Below are 25,567 nucleotides of genomic sequence, written 5' to 3' on the forward strand. Positions count from 1 at the left end.
ATATTAAATCTTGAAAACCAAAGGCCATTTTAACCAGTGCTTCCCAAATGGATCATGGAAAACTTAAGACAGCAAAAAGTAGAGCTTACGCACCGTATCAACACCACCATCCAGTGTGGTTCCTGGAGGCACAGGGTTTGGGATAGTTTTTCCAAGACAGGGAGGATGCCCAGTGGGCCATAAGGAGACAGCAGCCCCTCGGCTGGGGACGCGGGTTTAGAGTCTCAACCCATAGTCACTAAGCACAGGACTGGGGCAAGGAGAGGTTAGGGCTGGGTGGCCTTCCTGCAGTGGCCCCTGGACCTCTTCTAAGGCTTGAGGCTCTCCAGATACCATGTTCCTTATGCCTCCAGGGCCAACTGCATGTGAACTCCCAGGAGCTGAGGAGGAGGGCGGGGAGACAGGAAGGCCCTTCTGGCAGTTGAGGGGATCCAGGCTGTGTCGGGGTCTGGAAGCAGCTCAGATCTCACCCCCAGTTCCAAGACTGCCCCCACTCCGTATTCTAGCGTTTGCAGGGAAGGCAGAGAGACAGCATCCCCCAGAGAAACAAAACAGAAGGACTTGCTCCATTTTCAAGTCAGCGGACTCCAATCAACCTAAACTCCCCGCTGGCTTTCTACACCTCTAAATCCACCAGCCGGCCCTCCCTCCTGATCCCATCTTCCTGCCAAGCAAGAAGCCCCTCTCCTCTCTGCGCTACCAGAACTCCTGGCCGCCTGCGCACAACCCTGTCCCCACCCACCTGTCCATCCTGCCTGTACACCCACCCCTGGCTTCCTCCTTCCTTGGCCTTCAGCTCTCCTCAGCCATAAAGCAGAAGCACTAAGAACTTTCATCCCGGCTGTCGCTCTCACCGGGCTGCCCTGTATGCGGGAAAGTACTCTATAAAATAAAGTCAGATACAGTTATCCATGTCTGCCGGTGTCTGAGTCCCGTGGATTCCCACCACACTTCACACACACAGCTGCTTCCTCACTGGATCGGTCTCCTGCTGCCCGTCGCTTCTGGGGTGCTGGTCAAAAAAGCCCCTTGAGAGGAGAGACATGGGGGGGACCCTAAAAAGAACTCTAACCCAATGACTTGACTGCTTGAAGCTGAAATTCAACTTCTCATTTAAAGCAAAAACAGAGCTGCCCAACGCCAGGCCATCCATCCCTCAAGAAGGTAAGGATTTCCAGCTAACCCGATCAATGAAATCCAATGTGGCCCCTTAACTAAAATCCCCCTACTCCATGGCAGGGCCTTCTTGGATTATTTTCCTTCAAAAAAAAAACAAAAAACAAAAAACAAAAACAAAAAACTGTAATTTACACATGGAGTGTCTTTACTTTCCAAACCATTCAGAATTAGGGAAAGGGGGGAAAAACACGTCTGTTTCTATTTGAAACTGTCAAAATTAGCATTCAGTAATTAAAAATCACACCCTTTCTCTTAATAACCTAACCAGCATGATACAATCAGGTTGTGCCAACTCTTTAATCTAATTGACTAATTACAGATTTTAATTTAGTCAGTTACTGAACAACTGTTGACAATTTGTTTTCATTAGGGACAGAACAGAATAAATATTTAGGCTTCCAGTCACAGACTCCTGCGATCGGTTCTCCACCGTGACCCCAACTCCAGAGCGAGCTCTGGCTCCAGCAACACCCTGAGACACAGGTCCGCACAAGGCCCTCGAGCCACTGCTCGGCTCTGGCTCCAGGGGCACCTCACACACCTTCTCCCAGGTCCCTCTTAAGGCAAAAGCCTGAAATGCATCCCCAAAGTACAGGCAATCCCCCCATTCACACACGTCACTCACGAAGTGGCAAACACTTAAACGCTGTGAAGAAAAATAAATCCAACGCTGCATGTCACTGGCTTTTAAGCAACAAAATAAGTTAACAGTCAAAATAGGTTTGTCTGCGTTCACCTCCCTGGGAAGCAAACCGTCACTGACATCTTTTTTCTGTGGTTGTTTAAAGACATACGGTTACAGATTTCTACTGAAATGATCCTCACTTCTTTCAAAGTGCATTTTTACCCCACGGTCCCCAACTCCTAACGTCATCCAAAAGTTTGTGAAACTGGCAGCAAGGTTCAAAAGAAGGGAGGAGGCCCTGGGTTCAAATCCTGATTCCTTTATTTAATGACTTCATCACCAGTTAAGCCTCAGTTTCCCTGTCCAAAGGCTATAAAGATAGCCATTGCCTTGTAGAGAGTTACAGGGATTAAATGTCACGCCCACGTACGGTGCCTGGCCCAGGGTAAACGTGTGACAAATGCTGGTCACCACGGTTTCAGAAATCACTTTTGTGTCCCTCACTGTCCCCATGCTACGGATTACGACACTGAGGCCCAGAGAGAAGACAGTGGCCGATCGAAGGTTACGCGGCTAGTAAGGGGGGCGGTTTGGTTGTGAAAGAGGATTTCTGTCCAGTGATCCATCTCCCCTCCCTGCCACCAATGGATGTCAGCTCAGAACGGTAGGGAGCACGGTTCTTATTTGGGAGGGAGGGGAGTCTCGGGAGCATCTGCTGGAGATGGGAGCCTTCTACACAGAAGGCTTCGTGCACTCCTTGGGCCACCCATTCCCACAGGTGGGTTCTCCTCACAGGGAAGCTCTGAGCGGCCTACACTTGGAAGAATGACCCAGAGCAAACTCGGCATCATGACCCTCCCTGACTCCCTAGGGGGAGAAAATGAGGCACCTCCCTCCACAAAGCCCAACCCTGGCCATCCCAGAATAAGCCTAGAAGGAGCCTCTTACATTGCTAGGTGAGTAGAGGAAGTGCAGAGGGTCATGGTCTCTTGAAAACTCCACTGCAGACTCTGAAGCATGGCTGGCATTTTTTTAGGCTCCACAAAAATCAAGTCTACCTCAACCGAAATGGAACCGAAATTCCCAACGTGTTGCGTTGACTAGAATTCTACCAACCTGGTATGCTCACACTGGGTCCCCTGTGCTGGCAGGAAGCTCTAATCAGCAACTCTATAGTTCTTGTCTTTCCTACTCCTTCATTAAAATGGTGACTCGATGCACGCAATCTATTTGCAAATGAAATATTTTCAGGCATGGAAGCAGGTGTACGTGAAGAGAAGGAGAAACTCTTCGTTAGGGTAGGCAAGCCCAAAGCAAGAGATCTTCCTCCTGGTTGAGGTCACTGAAAACCAGCTGGGTAAGGCACCACCCGACCCCACAGGCAAGGCTTCAGCTTGCCCATCTCCCTGAAGACCCCCTCCAGCTACTCCCCCCAGTGCCAGTATCAAACTACCCTGGGCTGGGCAATGGGTCATCAGTTAATCAGGCCACAAAGATGTCGAATCTGGTACTGATTCTCGGGGAGGCAGCATGGTATGGTAATGAAGACCACTTTCATTTTATGTCCACCTTCAACATTACTGAATCCCTCTACTGCCTCTGTTTCCTCTTCTACAAAATAGGAAGGAAAACCAAACTTAATGCGTTGGGCTGTTTGGAGTACAAGAAGAGAGAAAACCTAAAGGGCTCAGGGGCACCTAGGTGGCTCAGGCGGCTAGACGTCCAACTCTTGATCTCGGCTCAGGTCATGGTATCACGGTTCATGGGACTGAGTGCCACGTCGGGCTCTGCGCAGACAGCACGGAGCCTGCTTAGGATTCTCTCCCTCTCTCTCTCTCTCTCTCTCTCTCTCTCAAAATAAACATTTAAAAAACAAAAAACCTAAAGGGCTCAGAACGGTGCCTGACACACAATTAGCACTCAAACTTGTTCGTTGTTCTCAACAGTTCTTACTTCCTGAAATGCGAAGAATAAATATCCTGTCCCCTACGTTGCCCCCAACGGACAAGGATTGAATAAGAATACTTTTCTCAAGGTCTTGGCACACAGTAAGTGCTCAATAAATACCAGTTTCCTTCGTTAAACAAATAACGACTTATTTTTAAGCCACAGCGCCGTGCGTGGTTTAGGTAGTTCAGTTACTTATCCCTCGGCAAGAAACCGCCACCCCAACCCGACGGCTCAGCCTCCCGTGGAAGATCGCTGCTCCCTAAAATCGCGGCGGCCAGAGTCCAACACCGTGATTTTTACCTCATCTCTTCTCTTCAAGTTCCCTTTGACAAAGATGCTGCTAGCTAAATAATGCCAAAGAAAGTATGTGGCGACAGTCAACTAGATTTCAGTTCATTTTCTATAGCTTGGGGTCAGAATCGACTGATGCACTCTGGTGATCAAGTTTTCTGCAATTCCCTATTCCACGCATTAGCTCGCTGACAGAAATTCACCGCGGTATTTAAAGTGGCAGCCATCACAACTAACTCAAATTGTATTGGCTTCCCCGATGCTGAAATGCTCTGCTGAAACCATCAATTGGCCAATTCGGAGATAACGTGGTGGCTGAAATTCCCTGTCATGCTGTAAAATCCCCTTCCGAAGCGGCTCGCCAGCCCGGAGATCCGCAGCGACACCCGCGAGCAGAGCCGTGGGCCAGGGCGGCCTCGTGTAACACAAGTGGGCTCGACGAGCGGGAGCTGGCGGGCGGCGGGAGGCCAGCGCTGCCAAGAGGAAGGGCCTCCGGAGGGAGGATAACATTTGCTACTGGAAGCCTTCTAAAAGACAGCGAGAAAAGAACAGCAGCGTGCACACGCCCGACACCAGGCCTGCCCGCCGGGCCGTCTGCCCCCCTCGGCACAGGCCACGGATGGCCAAAGCCACAGGAAGCCCACGGCATCTCCCAAAGAAAGCTGCGAAATTCCTAACGGGCGGCACAGACACAGGCGCCAGCCTCGGAAGGAAAGGTTTTCTACGCTCGGCGGCTGCCGCGGGAATCGGGTATCTGTCCAGCCGCGGACGTGCTGTGTTAACGTCCTACTCCGGGCCTCGGTGTCCCCCATCTGTTAACTGAGACATTGCTTCTTAATACACAGTCCGTGATCGGATGGTCTGTTCACATTCCAAAAAGCCTTCTCAACAGGCAACCACCACTAACAAAAACCATCTTCACGCGCTCTCACCCGACTTCTGAAATGCTGGAGAGGCAGAAAAAAAAAATCCAGGCCTCGTCTCACATCATTTCGGATCAGATGAACCAAGGCTCAGGGAGGCCAGAGGACTTACCCACGGCTATCTGAAAGAATCAGAACTTGAACTCTGGTCAGCCAAGTGCAAATCCCGGGCACCGTCCGTGACCCTGCCCTCATCCCCACCGCCAGCACAGAGCCAGGCATGCAGTGGACACCTGGGAGCAACTGCCCGCCATCCACCGCCCTCCCGGTCCAGTCTGCAAAGCCACGCTGTCTATCCCAAGAGCTCTCAAAGCTGCAGCCAGCATCCCGGGCATAGGGGAGGTCTGCCACCCCAGAGCCTGCTCTCTCAAACAGCCTTTTGTGACGGGGAAGGAAGGATCAGAGGAAAGCCTCAGACAGGGGCCCCAGGGAGCAGCCGTGCTTCTTAAGGTCAGAGGACTGTGAAACAGAAGTGAAATGTCAGGCGCTTCACCCAAACACACAAAGAACGGGAGACACAAAGCCTGCCTCGGGAGCTGTGCAAACAGCTGTCACCGGGAGGGGACAGAGAATTTGGGAAGCTGGGCCAACCTGGGTCAGACAGGATGCCTGGAGACCTATTCTCAAGACCCTTGCTGTAGCCTGAGCCCTGCAGGTGTTCCGACAGCACCCTCCATGGAGGGCCAGGACCCGGAGGAGGGGAGGCACGGGGAGCTGCCCTGTGGCCAGCCGGCAGGGACAAGCTGCAGACTTTAGGTGGGAGCTACTGCTCATTCAGCACTTGGCAAGCACCTGCCGGGCACTTTGCTCATGTTCTCTGCACAAAGAACAGGGCAGCAAACACCACTGGCAGCCACCAAGTGAGCCCTGAGGCACCAGTCTGGAAGTGAAAGACATGGTGGGGAAACAGTTCTCCCAAGAATCCTCAGAGGTGGGAATAATTCCCTCCTTATTACAGATCCGGAAACTGAGGTCAGCGACCGTCTGTCGCTTGGCTGACGTCACCCGTGGGTCGCAAGATTCCATCTCAGCCCCCTCTGAGCTAGCGGCTTTCAAAGTTTAGACTGAGACCCACAAGGAGGCAAATTTTACCTCACAAACCCAGGACGCGACGTTTATTTACGGGCACGCATAAATCACTGAAAATAGAAGTTCCCCCAAACAATACTTACGCTTCCTCTGTGTGATACAGTTGTTTCATTTTTTGTAATTGCCAGTCGTGACCCACTAAGTTGATTTCCCAAGGCACTAATGGGTCACAACTCACAGTTTGCAAAACAATGTGTTACCATGTGCCACTTGTCCATCTCCATTAAAACGTGTATTTAACACGCTTGATCCCAGGGCAGGGATCAGACCTTTCTCACTTCTCAAGGCCCGGAGTCTAGCTCACCAATCTCGGGATTTATTCAAGACTCTGCAATAGGCCCCGGGAGTGGGGGTAGCACAAACAGGGTGAAGGCAAGAGCCCCTGCCCTCAAGAGCTTTTAATCTACCAGTTGGGAAGGGAAGAGATACAACCTTGACTCAAATCATCCTCCTGCCGGGCAGCAAGAAGCAAATAAGGACACAGAGTTCCCGGGAAGAGAAAAAAAAGAAGGAAGAAAAGGAGGGGGTGTCCCCAGTGGGGGTGGTCCTGGCAGGTCTGGTGGGGAGACAGCCACATTCCAGGCTGGCATCTGCTCTACAGAGGGCCAGCGGGCAGGGGAGCAAACACCCCATCTCCGGTGGTACCAAGCAGGGACCACAGGAAGGGTCAGAGGGGGCAGGGGAAAGTTCCAGACTCCTAGATCAAGAGAAGTGGACAGCAGAGGAGAAAAAGGACGCTGACCGAACAACACAGTCCAGCTGCCAGCCCAGAATGCCCATGAATGTCATCTCATTACATCCTCACAGTGCTGGGGCCGGTCTGGAGGCTGCAGGTGCAACCCTCACCCTCCAAATGCCCAAGGGTACTTGAAGAAGGTGGATTCAGAGCCACAGATCCAGAGCGCTAATCAACAGGTGAGGCAGCCTATGATGGTTCATGTCCACACACACACACCTCTCACACCAAGACCATTCTGCTGCTGCCTCCCTTTTGGCCATGAGGAAGCCAGGATCCACACAGGGCCCAAGGTGAGGTCATGCTAGCACGCTGACATGGTGCTTATTCTGTGCCAGGCCCTATTACATACGGGATGTGTGCAAGCACATAAGCTCATTTAATCCCCACGACGGCCTTATGAGGTGGGTATACTCTATCAACCCCATTTTCTACCTGAGGAAACTGAGAAACAGAGAGGCTAATTAAAGCGCCCGAGTTTGCACAGCTTACAGGTGCAGCAAGGCAGCACGAAGCAAAGATAAATGTCCCGGATCCTGATTGGCTTTGTAGGTTTGAGACCTACCGGTCACCTCAGGTGGGGCATCTTTCCTCTCTGGACCTCAGTTTACCTATCTGTAAGATGCCTAGGTGACCTCCAGTTCCATCACTTGCGATCCCGCCATGTACATATACATTAAATACGTTTCCTGGCCGCCACCGAGAGTGGGACCGCTTACCTTCTCCCACCATCTGTCCTGACTGCATCCTGATCTCTCGAAAGACCAAGATCTCTCCGCACAAGGCTTTCTAAGTACTTATCACATCCTGGGCTGCATCTGTCTCTTCAACGAGACAGTGAGCAGAGCAAGCACTCAGTAATTCAGCTGGATCAACCCCGCGAAACTCAGCAGTGTCTTCTGCTCCTGGCCCGGGAGCCAAATGACCAATGTCTCACTCAAGCTCCGCAGGAAGTCAGAGGAGAAAGCAGCCAATGTACCAGCACTGGCTTCCCAAGGACTTGCCATGGAGACACATCCCCTCCCAAGCTCACGTCCTAAGGCTCCCTTCTGGGACTCCTTGCTCAATCAAAAAGTCAAGTGAGACCTGAGGCAGGCAAGGGTGGGATACGTACCAAAGGCGATGACAAGATCCCAGCTTGGCGCTTTCAATCCCGTTCATCCCTATAAGCATCTACACAGCACATCACAGCACCACTGACCTCGCTAGACGGGTTTCCATGCCTTTCTCTCAACCACTCCATGGTGGGGCTGAGCAAGGACGACCCTTGTGCCTACTTCACAGTCGAGAAGGGACCCTGAGGAGTGAAGGCTCCCCCGGGTAACAAGGGGTATGGGCCAAAATTTGAATCCAGATTTCTGCTGATGCCAAGTCGCAAGCCCCTCTGGGTCTTACCATTTCACTATGTGGGACGGGACGCCTCTGTCCAACACAGATAAGGGGTGCCGACATCTTAGGGGAGCATTTATCAGCGCCAGCTTGCGGTAGTACTGCCTACTCTGCCCCTTGCAGGGGTGTGGGGGTGAGACAAGACAGCTAGTATGGAGGGAAAGGCTCCATGATACATTCGGGGAGCCCAGGCACTGGAGAGCATCACTGGGAAATTCAAGTGTCCAGGTCCCTCAGTCAGCTTGCTCTCCCAGAAAAGGGTGCTGTTGTCTCTATCATATTAAAAGCTTTGGGGGGAGGGGCGCCTGGGTGGCTCAGTCGGTTAAGCGTCCGACTTCGGCTCGGGTCACGATCTCGCGGTCTGTGGGTTCGAGCCCCGCATCGGGCTCTGTGCTGACAGCTCAGAGCCTGGAGCCTGATTCGGATTCTGTGTCTCTCTCTTTCTCTGACCCGCCCCTGTTCATGCTCTCTCTCTGTCTCAAAAATAAATAAACGTTAAAAAAAATTTTTTTTTAATAAATAAATAAATAAAATAAAATAAATAAAAGTTTTGGGGGGGGGAACCTTAGGGCTGCAAAAGAGAAAGGAGATAAACTCACCAAGCACAAGCCACAGAGAGACAACCATCCCGCATACGTGATAGTATGAAACTCTCAAAACCACCATGCGAAGGGACCACCACTCGCCCACTCTACAGATGGGGAAACTGAGATCTGAAACTCCACCCTGCCAGGAAATGACAGTGAGGAATGGAACTTAGGTGTGCATCCCAGTCATCAGTCTGAGCCCAAACCCTTCAAAACCCAGAGGATTCAAGACCCGGGTAGAGAAAAGCGTAACACGGGAGAGAAACATTTCTAAAACTCATCTTGCCGAGGCTACAGAAAACCCCATTACCCTGGCGAATCAAAAACAAACAATCGTTATTGTCTATTTGCTGTAAGCTCCTAGCAACATGTATTAAAGAAGTTTATGTGAATCATCTAATGCACTTGTGCCGTGGTCAGAATTATTACCAAGCTAAAAAAGATTAATTTTTCTAAATACTCTAAACCCTAGACGCTATTATAAAGGCTACAGCTAGTGTAACATTTCTGTTATCTTGGCTGACAGGCCCTCAAGCACACACACCTCCCTTCCATGTCTCCCTCTTAAGGCTTAAAACACACACACACACTCACACACAGAGGCAGGAAGGTCGAGGGAAGAGGGCAAGGCAGCCCTGGCCTGAGGTCTCCACTAGAGAACCTGCTTCCCTTGGAAAATTAAGACAGCCTAAGGGACACTTCGAGGAGGGCTGAGTGTCTCTGGCTCCTTCAGAGCAGTGGCTGGCACAGAACTAACTCTTGGTCCAAGTTTGCAAATGCTTAGCTAACAAAGATGGCATTATGCAAAGACGTGCACACGGCTGGTCTTGGAGTTCAAATGAAGTGACCACTGCCAAAAACTGTGTTTGGGTCCCTGCCACTCTACCCCCACCCCTGCCCCAGCCCCACCTCCTGCCTTGAAATAAAGGGCAAGGATTTGCAATTTGGGGTCTTGCCGCCACTTGAAACCCATTAAGGTGGCCGCACAGCCTGGGTTCTGGCAAAATGCAATTCCAGTTACTCATTTAGTGTTTAATTAGCTACCGATGGAGGAGTCTGGCAGCCTCTGGGGTTAGAGGAATTGCAGCAAGCGGGGTGGGAGCCCCAAGAAAGGATGCAACACAAAGTCTAAGCTCCAAGGGGGGTGGGGGTGGGGAAAAATAACTGTGTTATGTTTTGTTTTTTTAATCTGCCACACAAGGGCGCCAAGGGTCAGAGCCAAAGGCAACTGCTATGAACTTGCCAGGACCTCTGGGCAGATGGCTAGGCTGGCTTATCTCTGGGGAGAGCACTCCCCAGCTCCTCGGGCCGGGCCTCAGCCCTTCCCCTCCCATTCTGCCCGCACTGCCCTGCCGTCCTCTCATGCCCCTGCCCCCAAAGGGTTCTGGCAGGCGTGGACACTCCCCGCCTGGCAGGAACCCCAGCTCAGCACATCCAAGGAGAGCCCTCTCAAATATCACTTTGCTATTTCGAACCCACCAAGGACGCTGGACCCCTGCCACAGAGCCACAAATACCTCAGCTCTCGTCCACGCCTAGGCCTCTGGGGCACTTTCCTAATCCCCCCACCTGCCCCCCACTGCCTGGAGACAGGTTCACAGCTGGGGGCTAGGGGGTCAGCAGAGTCCTGTTGCAGAGGCACAGGGGTAAGGGAGCCAGCCCTGCTGAGTCGGGGGCTCCCAATGGCAGAGCAGAAAGGGACCTCAGGTCTTCAGAGCAGAGAAACTGAGGCTCAACACTAGCCAAGGTCATGGGATTCCATGTCTAGCACACTCCCCGAGTTCTTCCCCGGGAATCACAGAGGGGCTGGGGTTAGAGGCAGCAATCCGTGCACCTCCCAAAACCAGGCACAAAGTCTCCTTTGTGGGGACACATGTATTTTCTGGAAGGAAAGGCCATAGCTTTTATCACATTTTCCCTGCCAAAAGAGCCACTGTACCATAACAAACTCCCTTCCCGAGCTCCAGTCCCACCTCTGCCAGTGACTCTGCAATTTACCTCTCAGGGGCTTCAGTCTAACTCTCTGCTGAATGCGTTTCTTCAGTGACTGTATAGGGGCACACTTGGGGTCAAATGCACAAACGTTCCCTCCGTTTAGCAGGAATTCTGTATCAAATAAGCGCCGTCAAAGGCTGAGAGGCAGAACTCGAAAGACTAACATCTAGTCCCAGCTCTGCCCCCTGGCTACATGCCCTTGGACAAACTATCTCAACTCCAGGCCTCAGTGTTCTTATCTGTGAAATGGGGATGAAATCTAAGAATAAAACCTGGCCAGTCAGGCCCCCGTGAGGCCAAACCACAAGCATGTGCTGAAAAAGCGTTCTAAGAACTACGGTCACATGAGCGGCGCAAGGAGCCACCACTGCTCTCTGGCACCTTCGGCACTGAAGCCAACCCCGGGCCCTGTCTACTCCACTCATTCCTTGCTGCCAAGAAGAAAACATACAATTAGCTACCTTAAGGAGGGAAAGGACTGCTGGTAGCCAAGAAGGCACCACAGACACCTGTTTCTAGCACCCCCACCGACCCTGGAGGAGAGCCAAGTGGAGAAGGCAGCCAGGACACCACTGGGCCCAAAGTAAGACACACAGGTAGCACTGAGAGTGTCCGCTTCACAAAAGGAGGCCAGGACCCAGACAGCAGCGTCTAAGAGGACCCAATGGCACCCAAGGGCGTTCATCAATACTCTGAGACCCAACGCTCTAGCCGGGAGAGGAAACCACAGTAGAGTCCCCGTGAGCCTCCTCCCAGGGCCTCACGGCTGTTCTGACTTAAGGCAAACCAATTTCTCAGAAAAGTCCACTCGCGCACCAAATGTCCTAAGGCTCCACGTTACATGCGGTCAACATCAGGGGCTCATGCTTACAGATAATGTGCTTGGTGTGTCAGTGGGGAAACAGACTGTGACTCAAATAAAAACTCACCAATTCCAAGAAAATTTAAACCCCCTCCCCCGAATCACCTGGTTCATTCCAGCTCCTAGGGTCCGGCCTTGACGTGAGAGGAGCCTTTAAGACCGCTGGGACCGTTGCCAAGAAGGGGAGACAATTTGCCAGGAGCACAAAGTCATTTCCCTAAGCGAGTGGAGACCAGGATCTTCCCAGTCGAGGTCCCTTCTAGCCCAGCAGCAGTCGGGCACTCCCTCCTCACCCCTGCCCCTCACCAAGGCTTGAGCAGGTACCTGGGCTGACAGGCTCCCCCACAAACTATGGTGATCTGTGAATCATCTTAATTGAAAAAGGAAAGTCAGTTGCTGCCCACTCTTTTACAAGATGCCAGGTAACTAGCTAATGCACATTAGAGGCACCAGGCTCAAGATCACCCCGCAAAAGTGAAGTCGCCAAAAGAACATCTTCCAATATGCCATTGGCTATTCCAGGCCAGGTTACTCAGTGACCCCGAATTACCTATTTTTTCTCACCCATAGTTCCTTAACCCCTTCATTCAATTAGCACCCATGCCTACTATGTGCAAGGCATTATGGGAGAGTTACACAGATGAATAGCTCTGTATATACATGAAAGGTCTCTGGCATGGAAAAAATTAATCAGCTGTGGTTGGAAAGACAAATCCGAATGAGAAGTCAATCGGAACAGGAGCCAACAGGGCACTTGCCATGGTCCTGCAGCACTGAGCCAGTGTTAGGAGCACCGATTCTGGAGTCAGTTATGGCCCGTGTTTGGACCCTCGTTCTACCAGATACCAGCTGTGAATTAACCTCTCTGTGCCTCAGTTTCCTCATCTGCAAATGGAGGTAACAATTCCTTCTCTCACTTGGCCCCTTGGCGGCTTGAAATGAGACTGAACCAAAGCACTCAGCAAGCACAAGGCCCCAGCCCATGGAAAGCTGCCAACAAGGCTCTGTATAGATGGTTTCCATGGGCAGTGAGATGGGAGTGATCAAAGTGTGCAGAAAACGATCATAAAAGTTATCATAAAAGTCTACAAAAAAGTTTAAAAAAATGGCCAGGATTTGAATGGATAGGAGAGGCATGCATTCCAAACTGGAGGAAGAGTCTGGAAAGAGACAACAGCAGTAATTCTAGCAAGCAGGAACGAGGGCTAACTAGACAGTAGCCATGGAAATAGAACACATGAAGATTGGAGAAGGACAATGAAAAAAGAGTTCCTTTTCTTAATTTTCTCAAATTTCTCTTAATTTTCCAGTTGCTTCTCTGTCACCCCTGCAACCCCAAACCACCCCTTAATGCCTTCACAATACAGATGTTCCCTCCCCGTCCTCATTTATCACAACCTGCCTCTCAGACCAATGAAACCAAGTGGATTCCAACCTAGGAAAAAGAGTTTTGACCCCAAAATCCGCGAACTCTGGTCCTCAATCAGCGTGACTTCAATCAAGTCTATGCCAACTTCACAGCATAATTCTGACACTATTCCTTAACAAATTATTGAAAGCAAACCCACGCAAGCTTTCGCTGCCATCCATATTACTTCAAGATGGCAGACCAAACCACAAATGGCCAGAACCTCACACCCTTTACCAGAGCACAAAACTTTGTTAGAAATTATTAACTTCTGGGGTGCCTGGGTGGCTCAGTCAGTTGAGCATCAGACTTCGGCTCAGGTCATGATCTCAAGGTTCCAGTTTGAGCCTTGCAACAGGCTCACTGCTGTTAAGGCAGAGCCTGCTTTGGATCCTCTGTTCTCTGCACACACACCCCGCGCACCCACCCCCCCACCCGCCCCACTGCCGGCTGGCGCACTCGCTCTCAAAAATAAATAAATATATTTTTAAAAAATTAACTTTTCTCACAGATTGCAAAAGATAGCATAGACACCCTATATCAAGAGATTTATTTGACATAGGCACATCCACCTCTCTCCCCAACTCTTAAAAAAGAAACCATTTGCACAGCAAAGATTGGCCACACAGGAATCAGCTCTCCATAGGTCCCAAAAAAACAACAACAACAAAAAAAAAAAAAAAAGAGAAAAAGCAAGACTTTTCCTAAGCAGAAATTCACTAACTTTTCCTAAGTCAAATTCGCTAACTATTTTTTATGTGGCTAATGTACCTTCTGGCCTCCTCAGCCAACCTCCAGCTCAGGAAACCCTATGATCATCACCACAGATTTTCCCATAAGAACCACACCATAAAAGAACCAGTCACCTCACCTCGCACTACTAAAAGTTTACCAGGCCGTAAGTACCATTCACCAGCTTCTCTTTTGCAACCCTGGAGAGGGTACATGAACTGGTCAATTTCCTCAGCATTCTGTGCCAAGGTCATTAACTTTTCAGTCATAACAAAATTGCATCACGTTGAATATTCTTAAAACCAGTGAGCCTCCAGCTTAGTCTCTAACTCCCTGTATTTCAGGGGAAATCTTCACTGTAAAGATATTCATGGAAATGGGATTTGACCACTTGTGAAATGCAACTTAGGTTCCGGTGTCCTAAGTCAGTTTCAACCTCTGCACGCAGGGGACACACATGGCCTGGCCAAGTGGGTGGGCCTTGAGGACGATAAAAGAAACCAACTTCAATACTCGAGAGCTTGGAGACCATTCCTACCCACCTCATGAAAAAAGTACAAGATCAAATGAACCACCTCTTCTCTGCCTGCGTGTGCGTGGCCATGCGTACACACACACACACACACACACACACACACACACACACACACACACACACACACCCATCTACCAGGCCAATGGGAAGCAAAGACTGGAAAGAGGCTGGGAAGAATTGCAGACACTTCCCCTTCCATCTCCCATCTCCCCAAGATCATGTTTCATCTGATCATAAATTCTGACTCCAACCCATGTTTGGAATCCAATATTTTTTTTTGAGGGGCACTGCCATGGGAGATGGATATGCGGTAGACATCACTCTTATAAGCGTTTCATAAATCTTAAGAAACTCATCCAGGTAGGGGATGAATGATAGCGAAGCAAGCACTATATGATGAAATTAACTACCTTCACAAGAACATTCTGAACACGAGATTATGGAGCAGCCAAGGACCTGAAAGCATACATGGTCTTAGTGGACACAGCATGAGCCCCCCCAACACACACACATACATATATACATACATACACACACACATACATATATACATACATACACACACACACACACACACCCCACACACAACCCAAAACGTAATTGAAAAGACTGCTCCCTGGAAAGTAATGCAAGAGTCCATTTCACCAATGCTCACTCAAACACCCAAGCACAAGTTTCATAGTTGCTTTTCTGTTGTGGTGGTGGTACATTTTTGAATTAAACCAATACCAAGGAGGCTCGGTCTCTTCCCAGCTAACTGTCCACTCTGAACATAACCCTCACATGGCTGAGCCCTGATCAACACCATTTAATTCTCCAGATAGGTATCTACACTCTTTTGCATAATCACAACATTATGAAATACCGTTCACCAAGTTACCACGGGGCAAGGGCAGCAGGGAGGGGAGCAGAACAAAAAGAAAGGCAAGGAGAAAACAAAGACCACTGCCAATTGGCTGTGTATTTGCTTCTGGTACTAGAGAAGTTAGAGCTCTCCAACCCTGTAATTATTGCCAGGATTAAAAATTTGTTACTCACGTAATCATGAAAGGCTTTTGCTTCACTCGAATGTTCACAAGTGTCTCGCCTTTCAGGAGCTGCACAGTAAAGGTCCCAAAATACGCTGCAAATCGAAACATAAAATAAGATCAGGTTACTAATTATCACTTGTGTCCCAACGACAAGTGCACAACGTGCGGTGCTAACAGCACCAGGTCTCCCAGAGGCTCAATCCCACACCCCCAGCCTTTATTGAGCAAACTCGGGCTTGAAAACAAAATGGACCGACTTCTTCCGGCAAGCCAGACATCTGTAGTAAGAGTGTCAGTTCTATCGGGTGCCTACCATGTGCCGGATGCCTCTCACCCACGACACTACCCGTAACTACCACGGTGTTACAAGGTGGGTGACTTTACCCCTACTTTATACACGGGGCAACTGAAGTTTGGACAGATTAGTACAAGCCGTCCACGGGGGTGCCCATATAGGACACGTAGGAATGTAGATAAGAATCCACACCTCTCCTTTCAGCTGTATTCCTCTCACCAACCCCTCCCCAACTTAAATGGCTACGTTTCATAAAAAGGTTAAACTGTCAAAGTCAGGACTATGATTCATATGTGTAGCAATCTGGGTGACTGGCAAGAAAGGGAACGTACAGGTTCTTAATCCCAGAGCCAAGAGCCCACACCCCCGCCCCTCCCATCTCACCCCTACTCCCATCCAGGCCCTCCCCCAAGGAATTCTTATGCAAGAACCATTCCCCCACTCAAAGAATGCATATCAATTAGGCAAAGAAGAGTATGTTATAGACAACCAAGTATCTTGTCCTTTCATGTTGAAATAGCCCTCCTCAGAGAGGCCTCAGTCCACCCATCCAGCAAGAGGGGAGTGGGGTCAGGGGGGAAGCCTAGACCTCCCTGCCTCATCCCCCTCCAAGATTTTGTATGGTCATTCTAACACTCTGTATCACCTGAGAATAGACAAATCACCTGTCAGCCAGTAAAACTTTATACAAACCCCAGTATTTGGTATTAGTAAGGGCCTCTGGGTTAGGAGCCCAAGGCCCAGGGCTGGGCACCCACTTGAACGAAACGGGCCCCAGAGCCTAAGTCTGACTCCTGGTCTGGTGCTCCTGTCCCCATCACAAACAGCCAACTCTGCCAGTGTCATCGGAGGAGCCATACCATTCAAGGGGTGTGAATCCCGTGGCCTGACCCTCTTAGAATCAGGGCTCTGCTTCCTCCCACCTAGAGAGCCTCAGCTCATTTGTCAAGTGGCGCAAGGCAACTTCTAACTAACCAGACCACAGCCACTCAGAGCCACCACTGCTCTCCACGTTCCTGGGGCTGAGACAAGGCCGGAGAAGATTGCTCGAGGGATTACGGATGGAACAAGAAAATCGGGGGCTTCTAGTAGCTGCAGAAGGAGGCTCAAAAACATTCCTTTCTGTCCCCTGAAGCTGCACACGTTTAACTCCCCCACACACCGAAGACTTCCAACACTAAAAACTCCGCAGCTCCTTCTCAGTAACTTCTACCTATGAGCCCAAGTTTCTGCAAAATTCACGATGATCAGACACACCAACCCCGCTCACACAGTCCTCTCCAAAAACCACCACAGAGAACCCATCACCCACTCCTACAGGTAGAACCCTTACGCCACAGCACGGCAGTTCCGAGGTTGGCAGAAGTAATTAAAAACTCATTTTCTCTGTGCAAGTTAGAACAGACACTTCATCCCCCCGCATTTCGATTCAAAGAAACTTGAAACAGTAGCCTGAACTGGTGGTCAGGTAAACGCGCTAAGATCCCAAGACATGGCACAGGGACCCTTCTGAACTCCCACCAAAATATCAAAAGCCACTCTGCTTTCTTGTCCTTTTCAAAAGGATGTCAAAGACTCCACCAATCGGTCCCGCAAAACATCCAGGTCTTACACTCACAGCAATTCACTCCTGCTGACCCCTAAGCCGCCTCCTGCCTGCTGCAAAACCGACAAGGAGATCACACCTGCTGAGGTCCCACCCTGAAGGGCCCCAGGAAAGGGTCACAAATAAGGGAGAGCCAGGAAACTACATGCACTCTGAGAGGTCAACACCAACCAGTTAAGGTTCTCCCTAAAACGAAACTTTGTGGCTTTAGGGATGCTGGGGGTAGGGCCCACAGAGGAGAGGAAGGTCCAATCAGTCTGAATCAGTATCTTTAAAGGAAGTGGCAGCCCCTTCTTGCTTTTTCTGAGTGTGCCTGGGAAAGGCCCCAGTAGATTTGCTCTCTCAAGGTTTCAAACTCACAGAAGAAAAAGGAAGGGACAGGCCAGTTGTAACACAGACCTGGTATCCTCTCCACCCCACCCCGCCCCCACTCCCTCTAATTAAAGCAGCATGCAGAACTGACAAAAATCCTTCAAGGTTTTTTCAAGCCCCTGCTTGGTACCCCAGAGAGAGACAGAAAAGTGAAAGAGTTTCTGTACGAACACTAGGCACGATTTAGTCGGTTCTCAATAGGAGGAGAAAGAGAAGGCAAAAACTTCAGGTAACAGCCTCTCCTGCCCTTCTCCTCCTTCACCAGTTCTGGTCTGAGTGCCCGCAGGTGCCCTGTTCTGTGCCAAGACTGAGGGCTAAGGCATGGGGGTCTGTTCCACGCCTCCCGTCTTTGTTCACTAGGATCCTGGGCTCAGAACAAAACAAACACACACACAAAACTATCACGCAAACTTACCACCACCACGAGTGCAAAAACCCAGGCGGTTCTCCCAACGTGATGTTTTTTTCCCATCGAATCTGGAAAGCAGAGAGCAGAGACCACTTAGAGGAGCAGAGAGGAAGGGTGCGCTGGGGGCTTCCCAGAGCCAAAAGGCTGTGAAGACCAACTAACAATAAATGCCAAAAGGTGATAAAAATTCAAAATGGTGGCCACAGTGGCTGCTCCTGAAAACAAAGGCTCTAAGAATAGTGGGGAAGAGGGGGTGTCCAGAAATTGGATGGCTGGGGGGAGTTCCACTCACCTCTGACAAGAAGGTCTGTGCAGATTTCTGTGCTCCTACGTGCAGTAAATATTCGTAGACGTATAAAGCTAACCTGGAAAGTGGGTAGGGGGCACAAAAAGAGAGGGAAGACGTCAGATCACACGGGGTGCTCGCTTCTGGACCTTGCCAGCCGGCTTCCAGCCCTGTCTGCGCTGTCCCATTGTGGCCCCAACCAGAGGTGAGCGGCCAGCTCGGCCATGCCCTTTGGGGGGGGGGGGGGGTATGCGGGTGGAAACAGTTATCGGGTGGGTACCAGGCGACGCGTTGCCTCGAGCCGTGAGGGCTGGAAAGCAGCCCCCAAACTTGAACTTCCAACTGGCATCGGAGCCAAAACCACCTAGGTCTCTCAAACTCGAAAGCCTTCCGACCCCAGAGCCTCCCTCCTTTTCCCGACCCACTCGTTGCCACCGCCACCCTCTCCCTAGCTCTGTGGGTCCGGGGAGACTCAGTCCCGGACTCCGGGGTGCTCCGTGCGCTCTGGAGAGGGCAGCAAAGCGCCACCCTCACCACCTCCCCCCCAAGCAACTGTCCCCCAAGCCCAGGGCCAAGCCGGCGCCGCCGTCCCTGCCCAGCGCGGCGCCCGGGAGGGCGCGGGGCGGGCAGCGAGGCAGAGGGCAGGGAAGGGAGAGGGCTCCCGGCCGAACAAAGCCCCCGGCACGCACTCCTCACGCCGCGGGCGGACAAAAGGAGCCTTCGGGGCTGCAGAAGCCACGCGCCCCCTGCCCGCGCCCGCTGGGCAAAGTGCGGCCGCCGCGGCGGGCGCCCAAGCCGGCGCTCGGGACCTCACCCACCCCTCTCCGCGGGCCCCCGCGGCCGGCACGCCCCGCGGCCACCAGGTGCCCCCTCCCCCGGCGGCGCCCCCCGACGCCCCGGCCTCCGCCGCCTCCCAACAATGGGCTCTCCCACGCCGCCCGCCGCGGCCTCGGGGAAGGGGCCAGGCAGGCGGCGCCCGACCCGGGGCGCAGCAGCCCCCGCCCGCCCACCTGCCTCCCACCGCCCTCCCGCAGCCCCGCGACGGCGCGGCCGCCACTTGGAAAATAGGGCTTACTTTTCCCGAGCCTGCCCGTCCGAGGGCACCGCCGAGCCTTTGCCTTTGGCAAACATGGTTTGCAGAGAAGAGGGCGCCGAGCCTGGCCGCCGCCGCCGCCGCCGCTACCGCTCCGGCTGTTCCCGAGCTGTCCCCTCGCTCCCGGCCCCCTCCCCGGCCTCGCTCGCTCGCCCGCTCGCGCTCTCCTCGCCGCGCTCCCCTCCCTCCCCCCCAGGCGCTGGCTCCGCGCTCTTTCCAGCTGTCAAAGCGTCAGCCCCGGCCGCGGCCCCATCGCCCTGGAACTCCTCCCGCGCCGGCTCGGCCTGGGGTGCCGCTGCCGCCGCCGCCGCCGCTTGCCCGCCGGCCCGGCCGCCCGCTGGCTCGCTCGCGCGCCCGCCCGGCTCCGCCTGCGCCGCCCTCTGCGCCTCCGGCACCGCTGCCGCCGCCGCTGCCGCTGGTCTACTTGGAGCTCAACCGAACGTGGCTACCCGGGCGAGGAAGCGAGGCGGGCGTCAACGTCCCGCGATTGATGGCCGCTTTGGCCAATCGGCGCGCGGGGGCGGGCCCGGCTGCCCGGGAGGGACGCCCTGTCAGCGCCCGGCCGCGGCAGTCCCCGCTGCGGCCGCCTCTGCCGAGCCGCTGCCCCTGCTCCTGCGGCCGAGCCGGGGGTGCCTGGGGGCGCGCGCCTCTCTTTTCTGTAGTTGTGGGGAGGGGACTCGAATCGGGCTGGGGGAGCTCTGGTCTCCAGGTCCCGGCGATGAGGGGGTTTGGCCAGCGGGGACCACTCCGCGTGCGGGGACCACTGGGGGGTGGGGGGCGCTGCGGCAGCGTCCGAGAGGAGGGGGCGCGGACCCCTAAGCGGAGAGCCGCCGGCTCCCTCCCGCCACGTCCCTCTCCCTTATCTGCCCCTCACCTCCCCCCCGCCCGGCCAGCGCCGGCCCAGCCCTTATCTCTCCCTCCCCCTTGCCTACCCTCCCCCTGGGCTCCGACCCCGACCCCCACCCCAGACTCCAGGCCGCCCCCCAGCCGCCCCGCCCCCGGTCCTCCGTCTTGCCCAGTCCGCCTTCCGAGCGCCGGGCCCGGGGCTCCACGCTGAGAGCTGGGCGGCCCGAGCCGGCGCCGAGGCGCGCGGCTGCTCCTTTACTACATCATTAAAATACTTTGGAAAGCCCCAAAGTGGAGTCGCGCGAAAAAGGTCCTTGGCGTGCTTTGGGGAGCCGGAGGGAGAGGACTGGGGACTTGTGCTAAGAAAAGGGAGAGTGCTCCTAAATTTCTAAGGTCCGCCAGCCCTAGCTAGTTAGCCCCTTGGCTTCTCCACCGGAGACGGTACCGTTACGGGGGACGGGGGCATCACCTGGGCGCCCCGCGACGTGGAACGCGCGCCACTGAAATCTGCAAACTTCAAATAAATGGAGCTAAATTGGGGAGTGGAGGGGGGGGAAGAGATGAGCTTGGGGGGGAGGGGAAGCTTCCATTGTCAGTGACCCAGGTGTACAATGGGAAATGCGGGGGGGGGGGGGGGCTGGAAGAGTGACCCAGCTATTTGCTGCTGACTCCTCTTTGCCACGCTGAGAACCCCGAGTACACACTATGAGTCCCTTATTAGACCAGAAACCAGCGAAATAGGGGAAGACTCCCCCATTTTCAGACTGCTTTTAAAGCGCCGTTCTCTTTAAATGCGATAAAACACTGTCGGCACTGTCTCTTTAAAAGAGTCGAGCAGAAAAAGCTGTGTAAGCGCTGATTGGCTGCCTGTTTGGATACATCTTTAGGGGAGCCTTGAAACTGTTAGCCTAGGTTGATTTTTTTTTTTTTTAACTGCGCTGTTCCAATAAACAAGTAACGCCCCTCCCCCTAACATGCCTCGCACCAAACAATTAAAGGATAGGTCAGTGTCCTGGGGAAAACACGTTTCAAGTAGAAAAACTCAGAACTAAATTTCAACAAAATAAAGAATAATTCCCTGCCATTAAAGTTTGCTCATTTTAATCTTTTGAAAAGAGAAAAGGGGCGTTTAAAAGAAATGCCCCTCAGCAAACCGATCTGCATTGGTTCAGGAAAGAGACTCAGTGCATTTTTGGAATAATGTTCTACTCAGTGTAACTGCCTCCCTAAATTAGAATACAGCCAAGGCCCTACGGATGCTTCTGGACGCACTGTGTTCTCTGTGTAGAGAGACCTAGAGATCACCCGGGAAGGGGACAGAAGAAGGGAAATACTGAACCCTAGTTTATGGTTGTTTGTATGCTAGCCCCTAGTTTAAAGGTTGTTTTGTGAATGAGAGAAGCATGGAGGTTGGGAGGGAGTTGATATACAACGATAGAGGAGAGAAGGAAATAATTACAGTTATTTTTTCCCCTAGGCGGTTTAATTTAATAGGGCTAACTTAAGGTACCTTAGAGCCCACACTAATTAAATTGGCCTGCTCATACCCTTCCCCTGGACTTCTATTTTTGATGGGCTAGGAATGGCCAAGGATGGCTTGTCAACAGACTGACTCATAAGAAGCCTGACTCATCTCGGGTCTGCAAGGCCCACAAATTATGAGTATCATGAGCATCGGTCAGGTCCTGGCTAAAGGAAAACAACTACCCTTCTCTGGCTCTACAATGGCAGTCTCTACCAAGTTGGCTAGGCCTGATCAGCCCCAGCGCTGCAGCACAGACCTGTCTGTTGGGGCATCATTTTCCTCATCTTAAAATGGGAAAGGAGGGTGAGAAGATCTTTAATGTTTCTTGAGATCCTAAATCTCATGTTCTATGATGCTAATTTCCCTTCTGTAGTTTTCTCCCCCCCCCCCCGAAAAAAAGGACTAGCACCTTCTTCCGGAGCACATGTGGCAAGAGGAGTGGCGTCCAGGTTCTGTACCAGATACTCTGTCCTTGTGGTCTGCCATTTGCTAGGGCTTGACACAGCATGAGGCCCCATATCAGTAAGTTTGTGGTGCGGCTAAAAGAAACAGCGGGAGGGAGGACCTGAACAGAGCAGAGAGCCCCCCAGCCTGCTGGAGAGAAGGAAGCTGATGAGCCCCTGGGAAGCAGAACCACTCAGCAAACCCCAACCAGGTGTGCAGCTGCTGGCACAATGATCCAAGATGTGGTCAGATCAGAAGCCAGTCCAAATACCCAAGAACAGCATTCAGAACCCCAACTTACCTTTCCCCCCTGCATCCCTGAGCTCCTCCGGCCCCAGACCACATCTTTGGGCCTGGTGTGTCTAACTAGAATGCCTCCCACCCCAACACCTCCCTTTGACCATTCCTTAGGGCCAACATCTCCTATGCCATCTTCTCCTCCAAAACCTCTTTGCTTTTCATTCCTGGAGCAAAAGTCATCCATCCCTCGGCTTGGTCTCATTTTGCTTGAACCTCCATGGTGGCTCTCCATTCATTCTGTCTATTGTTGCAGCCAGTTGTTTACTGTCTGTCTCATGTGCCAGACCTGGCAGGGAGAGGAACTAACTGAGTCATCTGTGTGTCTCCACCACCCAGGTTTGATACCTGTGAGCACACTGACATTCAATGTACACACCAGGGGCTAGGGAACCACAAGAGGAAAAAATGGTCTTATCCTCAAAGTAGCTCTGGGTCCCTGGGGGAGATAAGAAAGGGATACCGCCAACAATAGGATTAGATAAGGCCCCTCTCCCAGCCCCACCCACCTACCTACAGCCCCCTGGAACTACTGTACTTTGTGTTCCCAGAATGCACCAGGTCATTGCACACATCCACCCTAGACTCATTCATTCTTTCTTCCTCCCTCTCTCTCTCTTTCCCTCTCTTCCTTTTTTTCTTTCTTTTAGTACATGTCTATTGAGCATCTACTATGTACCAAGCACTGTTTCAGCCACTGGGTAATAAACCAAACACAAATCCTCACTCTATAGACCTTACGCTATTGGGAAATCCTTCATCCAAAAGCCTCTTTCTGGGACAGACTCCTAATTTTCCTGAAATCCAGCATGGGCAGGTGGCACCTCCTCCAGGAAGCCTTCCTGGGAAACCCTCTCTGAGCTCCCAGACTGGGCCAGGTGTCCCCTGGCAGCCCCCGTACCTCCCACAAACTATGACTGATTGCAGTCAGCTACACTGCATAGGTGTGGATGTGAGCGCACCTCCCTCACGGGAACGTTAAGGTCCTCCTAGTCGGGGAATGATGGCCATTCACCGGTGGACCTCCAGTGCCCAGCCACTGTGGTAAAAGGAGACGCAAATAACTGAGTGACCAGAATGAGGGGGAGCACCAGGTGAGGTGGGAGAGGAGAAGGAGAAGTCAGCTCCAAGCTTTTAGGCTGGAATGGCCACTCCTTCACTCAGCTGCCAGAAAGTGGGGGGCAGAAATCCTGGGCTCTGAGGTCAGCTTGGCAGTGGCCAGGCCTCCAGAAGGTGGCAGTTAAAGGAAAAAGACTTCATGGGGCGCCTGGGTGGCGCAGTCGGTTGAGCGTCCGACTTCAGCCAGGTCACGATCTCGCGGTCCGTGAGTTCGAGCCCCGCGTCGGGCTCTGGGCTGATGGCTCGGAGCCTGGAGCCTGTTTCCGATTCTGTGTCTCCCTCTCTCTCTGCCCCTCCCCCGTTCATGCTCTGTCTCTCTCTGTCCCAAAAATAAATAAACGTTGAAAAAAAAATTTTTTTTAAAGGAAAAAGACTTCAGGGGCTCGACGGGGAGTTGTGCCTGCCAAGGATGTCACAGGATCTCCTTACCTCTCCCTGGTTAGAAGCTCTTTTTCAGTGTTCCTCACAGCTGCTGGGAGGACGGGGCTCCCCTCGGGGGGCTATTTGAATGGTCACCGAGCCCGCAGCCCATCCCCCTCCTGCCCGCAGCCCAGTGGGTCCTGGAATTGAGTAGAGGCACATCTGGCCAAAACTTGGGCTGCAAGGGCTCAGGCCCAGGCTGGTCAGCCCTGGTTTTAGCAGAAGTTTCCCCATGGAGATCGGGGGTCTCGGAGAGGGGGTACAAAATCCAGCGTCCAGGGACCTGGCTTGGGCCTGGCTCAGGGCCTCTCCGGGGGCCATGGGGCAGGTTGGCCTCCCCTGTGTGAGCCTCTGAAAGGGAGAACGTTAGCGTCTGTGTCCAGGGCAAGCAGGAGGATGCAGTGCAGGAACCCTGGGGGATTGCTGTTGGCTGTCAGTCACCACCAGCCAAGCCTGCGCCCCTCGACGCCTCCGGACAGTGGAACACCACTGCTTTGAAGACTGTTTGGAGGTTCAGCGGAGATAGTAATTGGAGAAGCGTTCTGTAAATTGAAAAAGATGATTACTCCTGATGTTATTAGCACCGCAGAGCCAGCAAACAGAGAGGTGCTAAGGAAGACGGAAGCGAATTTAAGTTTAAAATCGCATGTGTTTTGAGACTTCTGATGGACACACACCTGTGCTGAGGTGTATCCTAGCAGAATGGTTTGGGGCATTTTCTGGAAGAAGTGAGTTCTATCTAGAAAGCATCTACTAAGCGCTCAGCCCTGAGCCAAGGACGCTGGAAAGTACAAGAAAATACAAGGCGAGGTCCTGCCAGGGGTGAGCAGGGAGAGGAAGCTGATGCTGTGGTTCTTCCCAGGTTCCTGTTGCATCCCCCCAACCTCCTCTCCAGGGTGTCCCGGCCACGCGTTCGTCTCCACACCACCCTCCATGAAAGCTTCCGTGGCGTCCAGTGCTCTGTGTGTGATCGACTGCTACATCTTTATCCACACCGTTCCCCTGCCTGGAGCACCTTCTCCCAGACCAAGGCTTTGCACATCCCTCACTTCGCCCAGGTCCCCCATCTGAACATGGCCGGAGCCGTCCCTAACGAGCCTCTGTGGAATGGCACCTGCCCCCCTTCATCCTGTTCTATTTTTCTCCATAGCAACCATCACCACCTAACATATTTTATGTTTCTTTATTTGTTTTTCTTACCTTTTCCCCTCATTAGAATTTAAGCTCTGTGGGAGTTTTATCCCCCTTCTAGAACAGGTACTCGACAAAAATATGTTAAATGTTGAATAAAATAATTAATTTAACAAAGACTTTCTGAACATCTGGTATGGGCTGTGCATCGCAGTAGGTGCTGAGAATACAGTGTGAACAAGACAATCACAGTCTCCTTCCGTTTGGGGCTCACAGCCCAGCAAGATAAGGGTTAATTCAATAGGCACACAGATAATATGACGTGACAAACTGTGCCAAATAGAGGATGTATAAGAGCAAATGACAGAGTCTGATCCCGTCGAGCGGGCGGGG

The 25,567-nt window shown here is 52.4% G+C and overlaps 1 protein-coding gene across 4 annotated transcripts in view; it reads right to left on the bottom strand.

Moving 5' to 3' along the window:
* Positions 1 to 19,823, bottom strand: part of SSBP3 (single stranded DNA binding protein 3) — a 166,116-nt gene extending 146,293 nt beyond the window's left edge. Inside the window, exons 1-4 of one of the 4 annotated variants that reach the window (XM_086717051.1) lie at positions 19,375 to 19,823; positions 18,306 to 18,378; positions 18,020 to 18,081; positions 15,339 to 15,423 (exon numbers count right to left, since the gene is read on the bottom strand). In XM_086717051.1, coding sequence (XP_086573177.1) covers positions 15,339 to 15,423; positions 18,020 to 18,081; positions 18,306 to 18,378; positions 19,375 to 19,430 — 276 coding nt within the window. In that variant the 5' untranslated portion in view covers positions 19,431 to 19,823. The remainder of the gene's footprint in view (positions 1 to 15,338; positions 15,424 to 18,019; positions 18,082 to 18,305; positions 18,379 to 19,374) is intronic. The other 3 variants (XM_086717053.1, XM_086717052.1, XM_086717054.1) reach the window with 3 other exon arrangements.
* Positions 19,824 to 25,567: the final 5,744 nt, after the last annotated feature.

This window comes from Puma concolor, chromosome C1, assembly GCF_028749965.1.
Source record: "Puma concolor isolate L17-30 chromosome C1, mPumCon1.1.hap2, whole genome shotgun sequence".
NCBI lineage: Eukaryota > Metazoa > Chordata > Mammalia > Carnivora > Felidae > Puma > Puma concolor.